Below are 14,756 nucleotides of genomic sequence, written 5' to 3'. Positions count from 1 at the left end.
TGATAATATAATTGTATAGATTTCCATTGCGCAGACAAGGGCAGATGCATGTATATCTCTGGACTTGAAGAAGACGCCCTCTGCACATTTGATAAGAGGCCCCAGAAACTCTATTTTCTTCTCAAAAGGACTTCATCATTTTAAAAGCCCTTTTTATATCCCTATTTCCTTTTTGCGATTGTGGTCTGTACACACTTTTCTCCACACTCTCTCAAGGATGATAATGGCCAGCCTAATGCATCTGATATACTGTAGTTCTGTGCTATTAGGTGAAAACCGCTCCCCACTGAATGCCAGTGTATTTGCCTGAAACACATTTCCTAATGATTCCACTGTTTTATGGTTTAATTGTACCCATCTCACTGTTTTGACTGGCTAAGTGTTATCTGGTTGAAGCTCTTCACAGTTCCATGGGAAGGTTTTGGAAATAAATCCTGTTAGCCCTCTAGTTTTTTTATTTTATATATTTTTTCTATAATAAGGTACAGTAACAGCATCCCAGGTCCTTTGATCAGTAAATCAAGAAAACCACACTACAAGTATACTGAACATAAATATATAAACACAACGTGCAACAATTTCAATGATTTTACTAAGTTACAGTTCATATAAAGGAATCAGTCAATTTAAATAAATGTATTAGGCCTTAAACTATGGATTTCACATGACTGGGCAGGGGCACAGCCATGGGTGGGCCTGGGAGAGCATAGGCCCACCCACTGGGGAGCCAGGCCCAGCCAATCAGAATTAATTTTTATCCACAAAAGGGCTTTGTTACAGACAGAAATACTCCTCAGTTTCATTAGCTGTCCGGGTGGCTGGTCTCAGATGATCCCGCAGGTGAAGAAGCCGGATGTGGAAGTCCTGGCTGGCGTGGTTACACATGGTTTGCGGTTGTGAGGTCGGTTGGACTTTCTGCTAAATTCTCTAAAACAACATTGGAGGCGGCTTATGGTAGAGAAATGAACATTCAATTCTCTTGTAACAGCTCTGGTGGACATTCCTGCAGTCAGCATGCCAATTGCACGCTCCCTCAAAACTTGACATCTGTGGCATTGTGTTGTGTGACAAAACTGCACATTCTAGAGTGGACTTTCATTATCCCCAACACAAGGTGCACCTGTGTAATGATCATGCTGTTTAAGCATCTTCTTGATATGCCACACCTGTCAGGTGGATGGATTATCTTGGCAAAGAAGAAATGCTTACTAACAGGGATGTATACAAATTTGTGCACAAAATGTAAGAGAAATGAGCTTTGTGCGTATGGAACATTTCTGGGATCTTTTATTTCAGCTCATGAAACATGGGATCAACACTTTACATGTTGCGTTTATATTTTTGTTCAGTATAGATGATTCCCTTTGATGTGGATAATATATCCACTTCCCAAAGGCATTCATTGTGCTAAAAGAAAATATCACCCCAATGTTAGTTTTTTAAATAACCATTTACCTTCCCTTGATATGTAATCTAATATGAATTCGTTCAACCCCATGTTGCCTTGGCTAAGGGTCGATTCTTGTTTTGAAAATGTGGGGAGACAATTCCCTCATACCTTTCGGTTGAGAGATTTTCCCCAGTAGTAAAAATGCACTCCCAAACGTCAATATCTGGCCTGTGTGAATGCTGGCTGGCAACAAGCTGATATTGAAAACAAGGCTCACACATCTCGATGCAGAAGTTATGCCCTAACAACACTTTGCTATGGGTACTTTTCTTGTTGCCGTGATTTTATTTCTGCATCACTAAGACACGTGAGGCCCAACTTTTATCAACATGTCTGTAGCTCAGTTGGTAGAGCATGGCGTTTGCAACGCCAGGGTTGTGGGTTCAATTCCCACGGGTGGCCAGTATGAAAAATAAAAAAATAATGTATGCACTCACTAACTGTAAGTCGCTCTGGATAAGAGCATCTGCTAAATGACTAAAATTTAAATGTAATGTCTCTTTCGCCACTAGGGGCAATAAAGTCCTAGACCACTGTTACTCAACCCACAAGCAAGCATACAAGGCCCTCCCTTGGGCAAATCAGATCATGTCTCTATACTCCTGTTTCCAGGAAGTACCCGCAACTCACTCTGTACAGAAATGGTCCTCTGAATCGGAGGGTGTGTTGCAGGACTGCTTTGCTAGCGCTGACTGGAATATGTTTCTGAACTCTGCGGATAGCATCGATTAGCTAACCACCTCCGTCTCTGGCTTCATCAGGAAATGCACCGCCGACATTGTCCCCACAGTGAAGGTTCGCTGCCTCCGCAACCAAAAGCCCTGTATTAACACAGAGGTACGCGCTAAGCTAAAGAACAGAGTTACCGTGCACAGGGCTTTCGCAGCCAACCTAGAGGCTTCGGCTGAGGACACGACTGAGTACAATAAGTCCCGCTACGACTTCCACAGAGCCATCAAACAGGCAAAAGGACAACATAGGAACAAGGTGAAATCCTATTACACCGGCTCCGATGCATGTGGCAGGGGCTACAGACCATTACAGATTACAAAGGTAGACCTAGTCGTGATCTATCCAACTATGCCATCTCCCAGACGAACTCAATGCATTTTATGCACGCTTCGAAACAACACCGAGCCATGCACAAGGGCCCCACTGTCGGCCCAGAGGACTGGGTGATCTCGCTGTCCGAGGCCGACGTGAGTAAGGTTTTTAATCTGGTCAACACTGGCAAGGCCATGGAACCAGAAGGTATTCCAGGGCACGTTCTCAGAGCATGCACAGACCAGCTGCGCATGCTCTTCACGGTCATTTTCAACCTCTCCTTGTCCCAGTCTGTAAACCTCAGTCTCAAGCTGACCACCATCATTCCTGTTCCTAAGAACTGTAAAGCTACCTGCAACAATGACTACTTTCAAGTGCTTTGAAAGGCTGATCATGGAACAAATCACCTCGATCATCCCAGACACCCTAGACCCACTGCAATTTGCCTACCACCCCAACAGATCTACAGGCGATGCAATCTCAATTGCATTCCACACTGCCCTCTCCCACCTGGATAAGAGCAATACCTATGTGAGAATGCTGTTCGACTACAGCTTAGTGTTCAACACCATAGTGCCCTCCAAGTTTGTCACCAAGCTCTGGACCCTAGGACTGAACACCACCATCCAAAACTGCTGCTAAAATGATCATTGATTAGATTTATTATGCCATTACGCTGCTGTCCATTGACTATTGATTTCCATGAACATTAGCATTTATCCTGCTACTGGTCACATACTCCTGTTTACATGTATATATTACCATTAGTATGCTACCATAAGTATTTATATATTCCTACTACCAGTCACGTTTCAGCCCTGTTTACATGTACAGTTGAAGTCGGAAGTTTATGTACACCTTAGCCAAATACATTTAAACTCAGTTTTTCACAATTCCTGACATGTAATCCTAGTAAACATTCCCTGTCTTAGGTCAGTTAGGATCACCACTGTATTTTAAGAATGTGTTCATGTTAGAATAATAGTAGAGAGAATGATTTATTTCAGCTTTTCTTTATTTCATCACATTCCCAGTGGGTCAGAAGTTTACATACACTCAATTAGTATTTGGTAGCATTGCCTTTAAATTGTTTAACTTGGGTCAAACGTTACGGGTAGCCTTCCACAAGCTTCCCACAATAAGTTGGGTGAATTTTGGCCCATTCCTCCTGACAGAGCTGGTGTAACGGAGTCAGGTTTGTAGGCCTCCTTGCTCGCACACGCTTTTTCAGTTCTGCCCACACATTTTCTATAGGATTGAGGTCAGGGCTTTATGATGGCCACTCCAATACCTTGACTTTGTTGTCCTTAAGCCATTTTGCAACAACTTTGGAAGTATGCTTGGAGTCATTGTCCATTTGGAAGACCCATTTGCGACTAAGCTTTACATTCCTGACTGATGTCTTGAGATATTGCTTCAATATATCCACATAATTTTCCTTCCTCATGATGCCATCTATTTTGTGAAGTGCACCAGCCCCTCCTGCAGCAAAGCACCCCCACAGCATGATGCTGCCACCCCCGTGCTTCACGGTTGGGATGGTGTTCTTCGGCTTGCAAGCATCCCCCTTTTTCCTCCAAACATAACAATGGTCATTATGGCCAAATAGTTCCATTTTTGTTTCATCAGACCAGAGGACATTTCTCCAAAAAGTACGATCTTTGTCCCCATGTGCAGTTGCAAACTGTAGTCTGGCTTTTTTATGGCGGTTTTGGAGCAGTGGCTTCTTCCTTGATGAGCGGCCTTTCAGGTTATGTCGATATAGGACTCGTTTTACTGTGGATATAGATACTTTTGTACCTGTTTCCTCCAGCATCTTCACAAGAGCCTTTGCTGTTGTTCTGGGATTGATTTGCACTTTTCGCACTAAAGTACGTTCATCTCTAGGAAACAGAGCGCATCTCCTTCCTGAGCGGTATGACGGCTGCGTAGTCCCATTGTGTTTATACTTGCGTACTATTGTTTGTACAGATGAACGTGGTACCTTCAGGCGTTTGGAAATTGCTCCCAAGGATGAACCAGACAGAGGTCTTGGCTGATTTCTTTTGAATTTTCCATGATGTCAAGCAAAGAGGCACTGAGTTTGAAGGTAGGCCTTGAAATACATCCACAGGTACACCTCCAATTGACTCAAATTATGTCAATTAGCCTATCAGAAGCTTCTAAAGCCATGACATCATTTTCTGGAATTTTCCAAGCTGTTTAAAGGCACAGTCAACTTAGTGTATGTAAACTTCTGACCCACTGGAATTGTGATACAGTGAATTATAAGTGAAATAATCTGTCTGTAAACAATTGTTGGAAAATTACTTGTGTCATGCACAAGTAATTTTGTGGAGGGGTTTGTGGAGGGGTTGAAAAACAAGTTTTAATGACTCCAACCTAAGTCTATGTAAACTTCTGACTTCAACTGTATATCCTGCTAGCAGTCACTTTTTATATATAAACCCAACTCAACCACTCCAGTACCCCTGCACATTGAATAAGGTACTGGCACTGACCTGTATATACTTGCATTTTAATGTTTCTTTAACACTCATCGTTGTTTTTTAGTCTTACTTAAATGTTTTATTCTATTTTCTATTATCACTGCATTGTATTTCTATTATCACAAGGTAAGGTAAGAATTTCACTGTACTGTTTTACACCGGTTGTATCCTGTGCATGTGGCGAATAAACTTGAAAACTTGAAAGGCTACGGGGGTCTTTTTCAAAGCAGTAGAAAGGATGGCTTGTTTCACGTCTTGCAGCATGGGGTTGGCCATGTCAGAGGTTTTCTGGAGGCAAATTGAGAATACCTTATGGGTCTGAAGCAAAGACCCTGTGATCAAATCAATTAGCCTTTTTCGAAAACATGTTTTAATTGAGAAACCTTTAATGAATTATGGAATGATATTCCCTTTTCTTTGCAGGAGTGCCCTAGTGGTGTGGTCAATGAAGACACCTTCAAAGACATCTACTCCCAGTTCTTTCCACAGGGAGGTATGTTGACACATCTGGTGAGAATTGTTCTGGTTGACGAATGGCTCCTATGAACCATACTGCTTTAGGCTGAAATGTTTAACACTGGGTTGTGTTCAGTATGCACAAAATGGCACAAAAATACTTTGAAACAGATAATTTAGTGCTTAAACTCATCCAACAAGTATGGTAGTTTTCTGTTTCAAAACGCTTTTTGTTTTATGCCTACTGAAAACAACCCTGGTCGTTGTTTCTCTGTAACTCATTAGGTTGATTGGTTATCTCGAGCAATGCCTCTGTTTAGGCATAGGTAGACCAAAATGGTAAAATAAAGGTTATGACAAAGAATGAAGGAATATCACATTACAGGCAAAGTGGAAATGAAGACAGTTTTAGGTTTTCTTTTCATGCTGACTTGAAAAAGCAAGTGTATAATGCTTAGTCAATTTTTATAATGGGTTTTTGCATTTGGACGGACAAAATGTGTACAGCCAAGGTGTGCTTTTGCTTTTGATTATCCAGTGGAATTGGGTCATTGGAATTGGTATAACTGGAAAGAGAGGGGTTTGGGTTCTTGGAAATAAGCGCCTGAGCACCTGAACGTTCTATGGCACATCGATATTCAGTTAATTCAGCTCGCAATGCCCAAAGGTGAAGTAATGTTCTTCTACTCCCAAGTTCTAATTCACCGATTTTATGTTTTTTAAAGCCCCTTATAAGGCACTATATCTCACCCAAAAAGAAATTAAGAAATAAAACAAACTACTGCTGTTTATTGAAGGACACCGGACAATGTGTCCCCCAAGTCACTTTTATATGATGTGTCCATAGCTAAATATATCTCAAAATATATGGCTCTAGATGTCAGTTGCATTACAGCGAGACCAAACTGTGTAAACGCCGGGGATATGGTTTGACCTGTCTACCTCAGCAAAACACACATCTTCATTTATTTCACAATGATACAGTACAGGAGCCTATAGTACATTAGAAACCTATAAAAAATGTAACTTTTCTATATAAACTGTTTGTACATGACAGTGCTGGATTGCAGCCAAACTCACACAGATACATTCTGCTCAACCAGTACATGAAGCAAAATTGTCTTCATACTGTAGTGTAGGTAATAGATCTACAGTATGTGTCTTATTGTCCACTGTACAATGATGGATTTCCTATTAAGAAGCAATGTAACATTGTAATGTCGTTATATCACTTGTTCTTTTGTGCTCCGTTTATTTGTTACACTGACTGGGGCAGCCTTTTCTGCTAGTCCCCCTGGGTTCCTTGTGTTTGATGGACTGTCATCTGCATTAGCCTACACAGCTCAACAAAAGAAACTCAGCACACTTTTTTTCGGATCTTTCATCTTTACAGCAAACACACACATGCCGTCAGTCAGTCACAGACAGGCAGAGCTTTGAGTGCGCACGCAGGCACACACAGACGCTTAGTTCTGTTTATGCTGCTTGAAAATATTTGGGGATTACCTGAGAGTTGCAACCGAAACATGTGAAGACGTGACTTTGAAAGGGAGCGATAACACATCTTGCTTAAAGGCCTGCTACTGTGAAAACTATCAAATGAAAACAACTCTAATATCTCTTATTGTTACTCTGCTTTGGGAAACAAACGTATGATTGCTTTTATGTTGAACAAAGGAGCAAAAACATCACAGTTGAAAATGTCTAGTTGGAACCACTGTCGGCATGTATTGTCCGTGTAAATGAAGGTTGTGAGTTGTCATCACAGTGTTTGACTGAGGCTGTGTCTCTCGTTTCAGACGCTTCGACGTATGCACATTTTCTGTTCAACGCATTTGACACAGATAAAGACGGATCTGTGAGTTTCGAGGTAAGCTAGTGTATCCTCCTTGACCGTTCATCACTGACTGACATCAGTCTCTAAAGTATAATGACGTTGATGAGATACTCAGTTGGTCTTCTCAATCCTCTCCCAGTTTATCTACCCCGTTGCCCTAGGAGCATTTGACAGAAGTTGATAAAACTTGAGCTTTCCATAGCTTGAGCTTTACCCACAAGACACGAGATAATGCTGGAACTATATATATGCATGGGAATCCCACCCAGCATACATATAATTAACAGTAATGAAGAGTATAGTCTTACTTATTACAACAGACATGTTGTCATTGCTCTACACCCTAGTTATCTGGTGTTAATAAACACTGGGACCTTCTGTCCCATAGTACTGAATAACCCTCACGTCTATTTCATAGGGATCCTAAAAAATCTCTACAAATCAAATAATATGTATTATTTAGCACCTCAAGGATATAATGTTCTCTTTGTTCATTTGTTGCTTTTTGGGAAGAATATTGTTTGGAAGAATCACACCGATGAATGCAGTATGTATTTTAGACCTGATACTTAGTTCACTTAGATATGGTAATCAAACCAAGTTCAATTCAAGTTCATTCTTTCTACATTAATATACATGTGTGTATGTTGGATGTACCAGTATCATATCAATCCATTCAGGTTTCATTGATGTTTGAGATATTCTTGGTACAATTTTAAATGCATCTTTATGAGCGAGATATTCATTGTGTAAGTGCAAAGGTCTAATGGGTTGTGTTTCTACTGCAGGACTTTGTAATGGGCCTCTCTATCTTGCTCCGAGGCTCAGTCCAGGAGAAGCTCAACTGGGCCTTTAATCTGTATGATATTAATAAGGATGGATGTATTACTAAAGAGGTACTTACCATTAATGTCACAACTTGCTGTCTCTATGATGTTGATATGGTAGATGACTGAACAGAGTGAATCATATATTGATTTCTTTAAATACGAATAAAAGGGATAACTATACTGACCTTCTAATAATTGTAACATGTATGAGTGATGACCTACTGTATGTAGATATAGAGCATGACGTCGTTACATACTGGACAACCAGTCTAATGATATGTAAAAAAGAACGATCCCCTACTTTATTGTCAATGTTTCTTGGTATGATACCCTGAAAGTGTGGTATTGCATAATGTACTTGTCAACGTATCCATTATCTTTACTCTCCGTTTTAAAGGAAATGCTTGATATCATGAAGGCCATCTATGACATGATGGGGAAATGCACATATCCCCTACTCAAAGACGATACGCCTCGGCAACACGTGGAGATATTTTTTCAGGTATGTTTTTTATTTTTTTATTCGATACATTGTTGCCAAAATGTGCATATTATATTCACCATCAGCAGCAATTATTGTATGTACCCATAGTCCAATGCTTGTCATATTTAGAAACAAATTACCCTAAAGTACAGTGACATTTGTTATGTGGAATGAAATGAACAATTTACCATCTTTTCAATTTGTTTCTGTCTATACTGTTACATTATACATTATCTTGCGTTGCCTTCCCAACATCTCTGCCCTTCCTGACCAACAGAAGATGGATAAAAATAAGGATGGAGTTGTAACCATAGACGAGTTTATTGACTGCTGCCAAAATGTGAGTTAATTCTGCCTTCTTTTCTGCAATTGCATCATATAATAATAATATGCCATTTAGCAGACGCTTTTATCCAAAGCGACTTACAGTCATGCGTGCATACATTTTTGTGTATGGGTGGTCCCGGGGATCGAACCCACTACCTTGGCGTTACAAGCGCCGTGCTCTACCAGCTGAGCTACAGAGGACCACCCATACACAAAAATGTATGTTTTGCATAATGCAATATTTAGTACCTCTGGTATTCACATAAGAGTTGTCAGTGAAGTAGGCACATATCTCTAAAATGTATCTTTGTCCACCAGGATGAGAACATCATGAGATCGATGCAGCTCTTTGATAATGTCATTTAACTTGTGGCTGACCTGGAGAGCTCTGGACCGGACTATCAACAGACGCTATTCTATCAACTGTACGCTATTCAGGCAAACATATTGTCCATTGCAATGGACCACACAAAACATACAGTATAGATGTAATGGTATGAAACATTTTTGAATAACTTTGCAAAAAAGCAATGATCTTTCCAATCTTTCCTTTTCAATTTGAGTTTTGTGGTTTGATTGAGTAGATTGAACTCTTCAAACCTCCTGTGTACAAAGATGCCTCGATCTTAACAGCTGTGCTGCAGTCAGCTTTTATCTGCAGTACAGGAAACCCAGCTGTGTTAGATTTTGCCACTGCCTTTGAACAGATGGACACAATGAGTTTGAAAGGTGAGCGTTTGTGATGAATAGTGACAAACAAGCGTTGCTAAAGTAGGCCCCGAATTCTGAGGTTTTTCACCCACCATGGTCCATCCTTTGCTCTCCTGGGACCTGGATAAAATATAGACTTAACATTGTACCATTTTTAAAAAATATGTTTATACTATAGTTAAGAATCTGAGCAATGTTCAACTTTGTTCATGTTTACTTACCAACTAGAATGAGACGATGCACTCCACATTGAGTTTGATGATGAGTTGGGATGGTGAAAAGTATCGTTAGAAGCACACAGGTAGCTGTTACTTACCTTGAGTCTACGATTAGGAGGAACGACTATCTTGTCACAAGATTATGCTGCTTGTAAATGTATTTTATGTGACCCTAAATGTGTGTATTTCCCCGTGTAGAGATCATGTGTCCTGTCGACATGTTTCCATTCATGTTTCGAAGCACTATTTTGCAGTTTACACTAGTATGTTGGATTTTATTTATATAATATGGTAGTCAGTGTACAAAGGGATAGTCAGATGTTCAGTATTAAGCAGAAGCTAACTCTTGGGGTGAATTTAAGGTATTATTGGGTATGTAATGTATATTTATCACTGTCTTATAAAGAGGGTCACTGGGATGAAGTTATACAAGCAAATCTAATCTCTGTCACCTTTTTGTTTTTGTAAATATGTTGCCCTGTCCAGAAACAACCTCTAGCCCCAACTTTCTAGACAATTGCAGAGATCTGAGAGGATTGGACAGGTGTAAGCAATATGGCAATAATTCCACTCGGCCTGTCAGAAGGCAAGGTGAGCTATGATCTATTTTATTTTATATCTATCCAATCCTCTCAGGCCTTGTTCACACTGCAGGCCTTACTGCTCAAATCAGTTTTGTTTTTAAAATCTGTTTTGGAATAATATAATATGTCATTTAGCAGACGCTTTTATCCAAAGCGACTTACAGTCATGCGTGCATACATTATTTTTTTGGGTGTATAGGTGGTCCCGGGGATCGAACCCACTACCTTGGCGTTACAAGCGCCATGCTCTACCAGCTGAGCTACAGAGGACCGCAGTCATTTGCTAGTTGTCATAATAATGAAGGGTGTGTGCGCAGTGGTGTAGGCTGATTGGTGGTGGTGGTGGTGGTGCTCGTGCTTCTCAGAAGTTATGTGGCAAGCTAAGGTGACAACAAGGATGTTTCCCAGTTGCTTTGAATGCTGAAAATCATAGTGTAAGAACACTTTTAAGGATAAGATGATCTAACTTTCAAAACAAGTGCTTTTTGGCTAGCCAAAGCAGTCAACTACCTAGCTAGGTAGCTGTTTATCTTTCACTAATGTGTTTAAACAAACTAGTTACCTACTACATGTTCTTGTCAAACTGTTAACAGAGTAGCTAGCAAGCAACAAGATATGCCAAATAAGTCTAAAAACCACTTGAGGGCAAATCAGATTTGACCATTCAACCCAAGTCGCATGGCCAGGAATCAAACCACCTACAAGTGTATTAAGGGGCTAGAGGTTGTTTCTGGATAGAGGTTGTTTCTGGATGGGGCCTGTGTTTTCTTTCCTCTTGTTTGGGGCATGTGTCCAGTTTCTTTGCATAATGAGGACTGATTGGCCCCTGCTGTCTCTGATTAGAGCCCTGATTGGTCCCAAATGTGGGCAGGCACAGAGCATGCTGGGTAGCAGATGGGGATCCACCCCCACCCTCCCCAATCTCACTCACTCACTTACAGGAGGTTCCAAAAACCCTACTATTTCGTCCTCTTCTATCTGAAAGGTTGGTAAAAGCAATGTGGACACGAGCAAGGTAGTATCTGCAGTATTCTGTGCAATTCACTTCTCTTGCCTTAATTGGCAATTACTTATTTATCCATGTAAGTGCCCCCTTGGGAATGTGTTCTGATGTCCATATGATTAAGCATAATCTAGGACAATAACTTTGTGTACCTAACTTGATCTTATTTGACCAATGATTTTGTTCAGCTGGCTAAGTATCTCCTAAACACATGGGTTGAGGTAAGTAGGGCACAGCAACGCCTGCAATGGAAAACAAGTTCTTTTTGGAATAAGTTCAGGTATAGACTCTTCTCTCGTCTCAAACATGTAGGCTCACTTTTTGTGAACAGTCCCATCACAAGTCAAAATGTTGAATAAACTTCATTTGAACGTGCTTTACCTGTTGTCCACTGATTGTGTCCTTTATGTAGGAGGTAATCTGAGACAAAATATCCACAGAGTAGTGTTATTAACCCGACTTTCAGTACGCTGGTCTGTATCGGTTTGTATTTTCAATGCTGACGCAATTCGCATGCGACTTGCACAATATGTCAACAATGGCCGAGCTTAACCGAAGCACAGACCGAATGTTGACCCAAGCAAATTTCACAAGCACTTCCAGCTGATTGCAGGGAACAGGCTTATGTCGACAACGTTCGGTTACATTTGGCTATTGTTTACATATTGTGCATCACGTGAAATGCGTCAGGAGATGGAAAATACAAGCGACAGAACCTACTGGCGCCGCAAAAAGTTGGGTAAACATTTGATCTCCCCTACCTTCCAGCAAAAGGACCAACAGCACGGATATCCGGTAAAGTAACCTGGTTTGTAGAGACTATTGCATCTTTTTTACAGCGACTTCTTTCAGACTGATTATCCATGGCGTAACCATGTAAGTCTGATGTTTAGGCAAGTTCAGGTAGTACCTGTTTCACTACATCTCAAAAAAAATTATCCCTACTGAAAACAAGTTCCATAATGATAAAGAAGTGTTGCAAAAAAGTGACTTCTGTCAATCTGTTATTCAACCTTACGTCCTAATGTATTTAAATAGATCATTATTGCATGAGGGTAATAATTGGGTTCTATGATTTCTGATTTTATGCACTCAAAATCTGATATTGGAAAATGTGAATGCATCGAAACGAAGCCTGTTAAAATGAATCAACTACTATTTCTCATGTTTTTTTTAAACACTTTTCTGTACTGAATGTTATTTTGCTTGTGCCTAACAAATTATACTTTTAACCTTAGCACTGTGACAGACACTTAGGGATGGATCGACATTTACAGAATGGGTACCTGGAGGAAAGTGGGGGAGAGTCATGCTTTTTCAATTTCAGTCAAGGGGAGGGTTTAGTATTTTTTTTAAATCTAGTCCAGGGGAGGGTCATATAATTTGTAATTGATGAAACGTCTATATTTCTCAGTGTTTTAGAATTAGTTGCTTATTATGCTATATATCGATGTGTGTCTGATGCCACCCCTCATCTCTGATTCTCCGCTGGGCGCGCAATATCAAGTGCGCCTATAGGCTATTCTAATCTACGAAGTGCATGCTCGGAAAAGCACAGGGCAAAGTTATATTTCTAAGAGAGCTGCTGGGATGGTGTAAATAAAACTAGGCTGCATTACACACTGCAATGGATATTCCAACCCTGAGCCCCGGCCTGCTCTGCTCTTGCTGATAAAAAACTTTTTTGTGTGCTGGTTAATCAATTGCTGTGCTGTGTAGGCCTAAGGTGGCAGTTCAGGAGGAGAGTCAAAGGCTTCTTCCGAAACAATTTTTTGATTAGGCCTAGTCCAAAAAATGCATATCTTGCACTCGGAGTAGCCTGTAGTCTGTTTGGTTCAGTTTGAGAAGGAAAGGGCGAAGATGAGCAACTCCAACCAACGCTTGGCATTGCACATGGTGATCTTAGGCTTGTGTGCGGCTGCTCGGCCATGGAAACCCATTTCATGAAGCTTCCGATTAAAAGTTATTGTGCTGACGTTGCTTCCAGGGGCAGTTTGGAACTCGGTAGTGAATGTTGCAACCGAGGACAAGCAATTTTTACGCGCTACGCGCTTCAGCACTTCCGTTCTGTGAGCTTTTGTGGCCTACCACTTCGCGGCTGAGCCGTTGTTGCACCTAGACGTTTCCACTTCACGGTAACAGCACTTACAGTTGACCGGGGCAGCTCTAGCAGGGCAGACATTTGATGAACTGACTTGTTGGAAAGGTGGCATCCTATGACGGTGCCACATTGAAAGTCGCTGAGCTCTTCAGTAAGGCCATTCTACTGCCAATGTTTGTCTATGGAGATTGCATGGTTGTGTGCTCGATTTTATACACCTGTCAGCAACGGGTGTGGCTGAAATAGCTGAATCCACTCATTTGAAGGGGTGTCCGCATACTTTTGTATATACACTGCCTTCGGAAAATATTCAGACCCCTTGACTTTTTCCACATTTTGATACGTTACAGCCTTATTCTAAAATGGATTCAATAAAACTATTTCTGTGGAAATACCCCATAATGACTAAGCGAAAACAGGTTTTTAGAAATTTTTGCAAATGTATTTTTAAATAAAAAAACATACCTTATTTTTTATAAGTATTCAGACCCTTTGCTATGAGACTCGAAATTGAGCTCAGGTGCATCCTGTTTCCATTGATCATCCTTGATATGTTTCTACAGGTTGATTGGTTTCCACCTGTGGTCAATTCAATTGATTGGACGTGATTTGGAAAGGCACACACCTGTCTATATAAGGTCCTACATGAGGTCGAAGGAATTGTCCGTAGAGCTCCGAGACAGGATTGTGTCGAGGCATAACATCTGGGGAAAGGTACCAACATTTCTTATCTGCATTGAAGGTCCCCAAGAACACAGTGGCCTCCATCATTCTTAAATGGAAGAAGATTGGAACCACCAAGACTCTTCCTAGAGCTGGCTGCCCGGCCAAACTGAGCAATCGAGGGAGAAGGGCCTTGGTCAGGGAGGTGACCAAGAACCAGATGGTCACTCTGACAGAGCTCCAGAGTTGGGAGAACCTTCCAGAAGGACAACCATCTCTGCAGCACTCCACCAATCAGGCCTTTATGGTAGAGTGGCCAGATGGAAGCCACTCCTCAGTAAAAGGCACATGACAGCCCGCTTGGAGTTTGCCAAAAAGCACCTAAAGGACACTCAGCCCATGAGAAACAAGATTTTCTGGTCTGATGAAACCAAGATTGAAGTCTTTGGCCTGAATGGCAAGCGTCACGTCTGGAGGAAACCTGGCACCCTCCCTACGGTGATGTATGGTGGTGGCAGCATCAGGCTGTGGGGATGTTTTTCAGCGGCAGGGACTGGGA

At 41.2% G+C, this 14,756-nt stretch overlaps 1 protein-coding gene across 5 annotated transcripts in view; it reads left to right on the top strand.

Moving 5' to 3' along the window:
* LOC311113217 (Kv channel-interacting protein 4-like) overlaps positions 1 to 9,522 on the top strand; it is a gene marked incomplete at its 5' end in the record, with an annotated part of 275,296 nt that extends 265,774 nt beyond the window's left edge. For all 5 annotated transcript variants that reach the window (XM_084156417.1, XM_084156418.1, XM_084156421.1 and 2 more), the window contains 6 exons: positions 5,407 to 5,476; positions 7,239 to 7,309; positions 8,065 to 8,172; positions 8,504 to 8,608; positions 8,868 to 8,930; positions 9,236 to 9,522. In XM_084156417.1, coding sequence (XP_084012543.1) covers positions 5,407 to 5,476; positions 7,239 to 7,309; positions 8,065 to 8,172; positions 8,504 to 8,608; positions 8,868 to 8,930; positions 9,236 to 9,283 — 465 coding nt within the window. In that variant the 3' untranslated portion in view covers positions 9,284 to 9,522. The remainder of the gene's footprint in view (positions 1 to 5,406; positions 5,477 to 7,238; positions 7,310 to 8,064; positions 8,173 to 8,503; positions 8,609 to 8,867; positions 8,931 to 9,235) is intronic.
* Positions 9,523 to 14,756: the final 5,234 nt, after the last annotated feature.

Source organism: Coregonus lavaretus (genome assembly GCF_964263955.1).
Source record: "Coregonus lavaretus genome assembly, chromosome: 39".
In the NCBI taxonomy this organism is placed as follows: domain Eukaryota; kingdom Metazoa; phylum Chordata; class Actinopteri; order Salmoniformes; family Salmonidae; genus Coregonus; species Coregonus lavaretus.
This window is presented reverse-complemented; position numbering and strand designations above follow the sequence as displayed.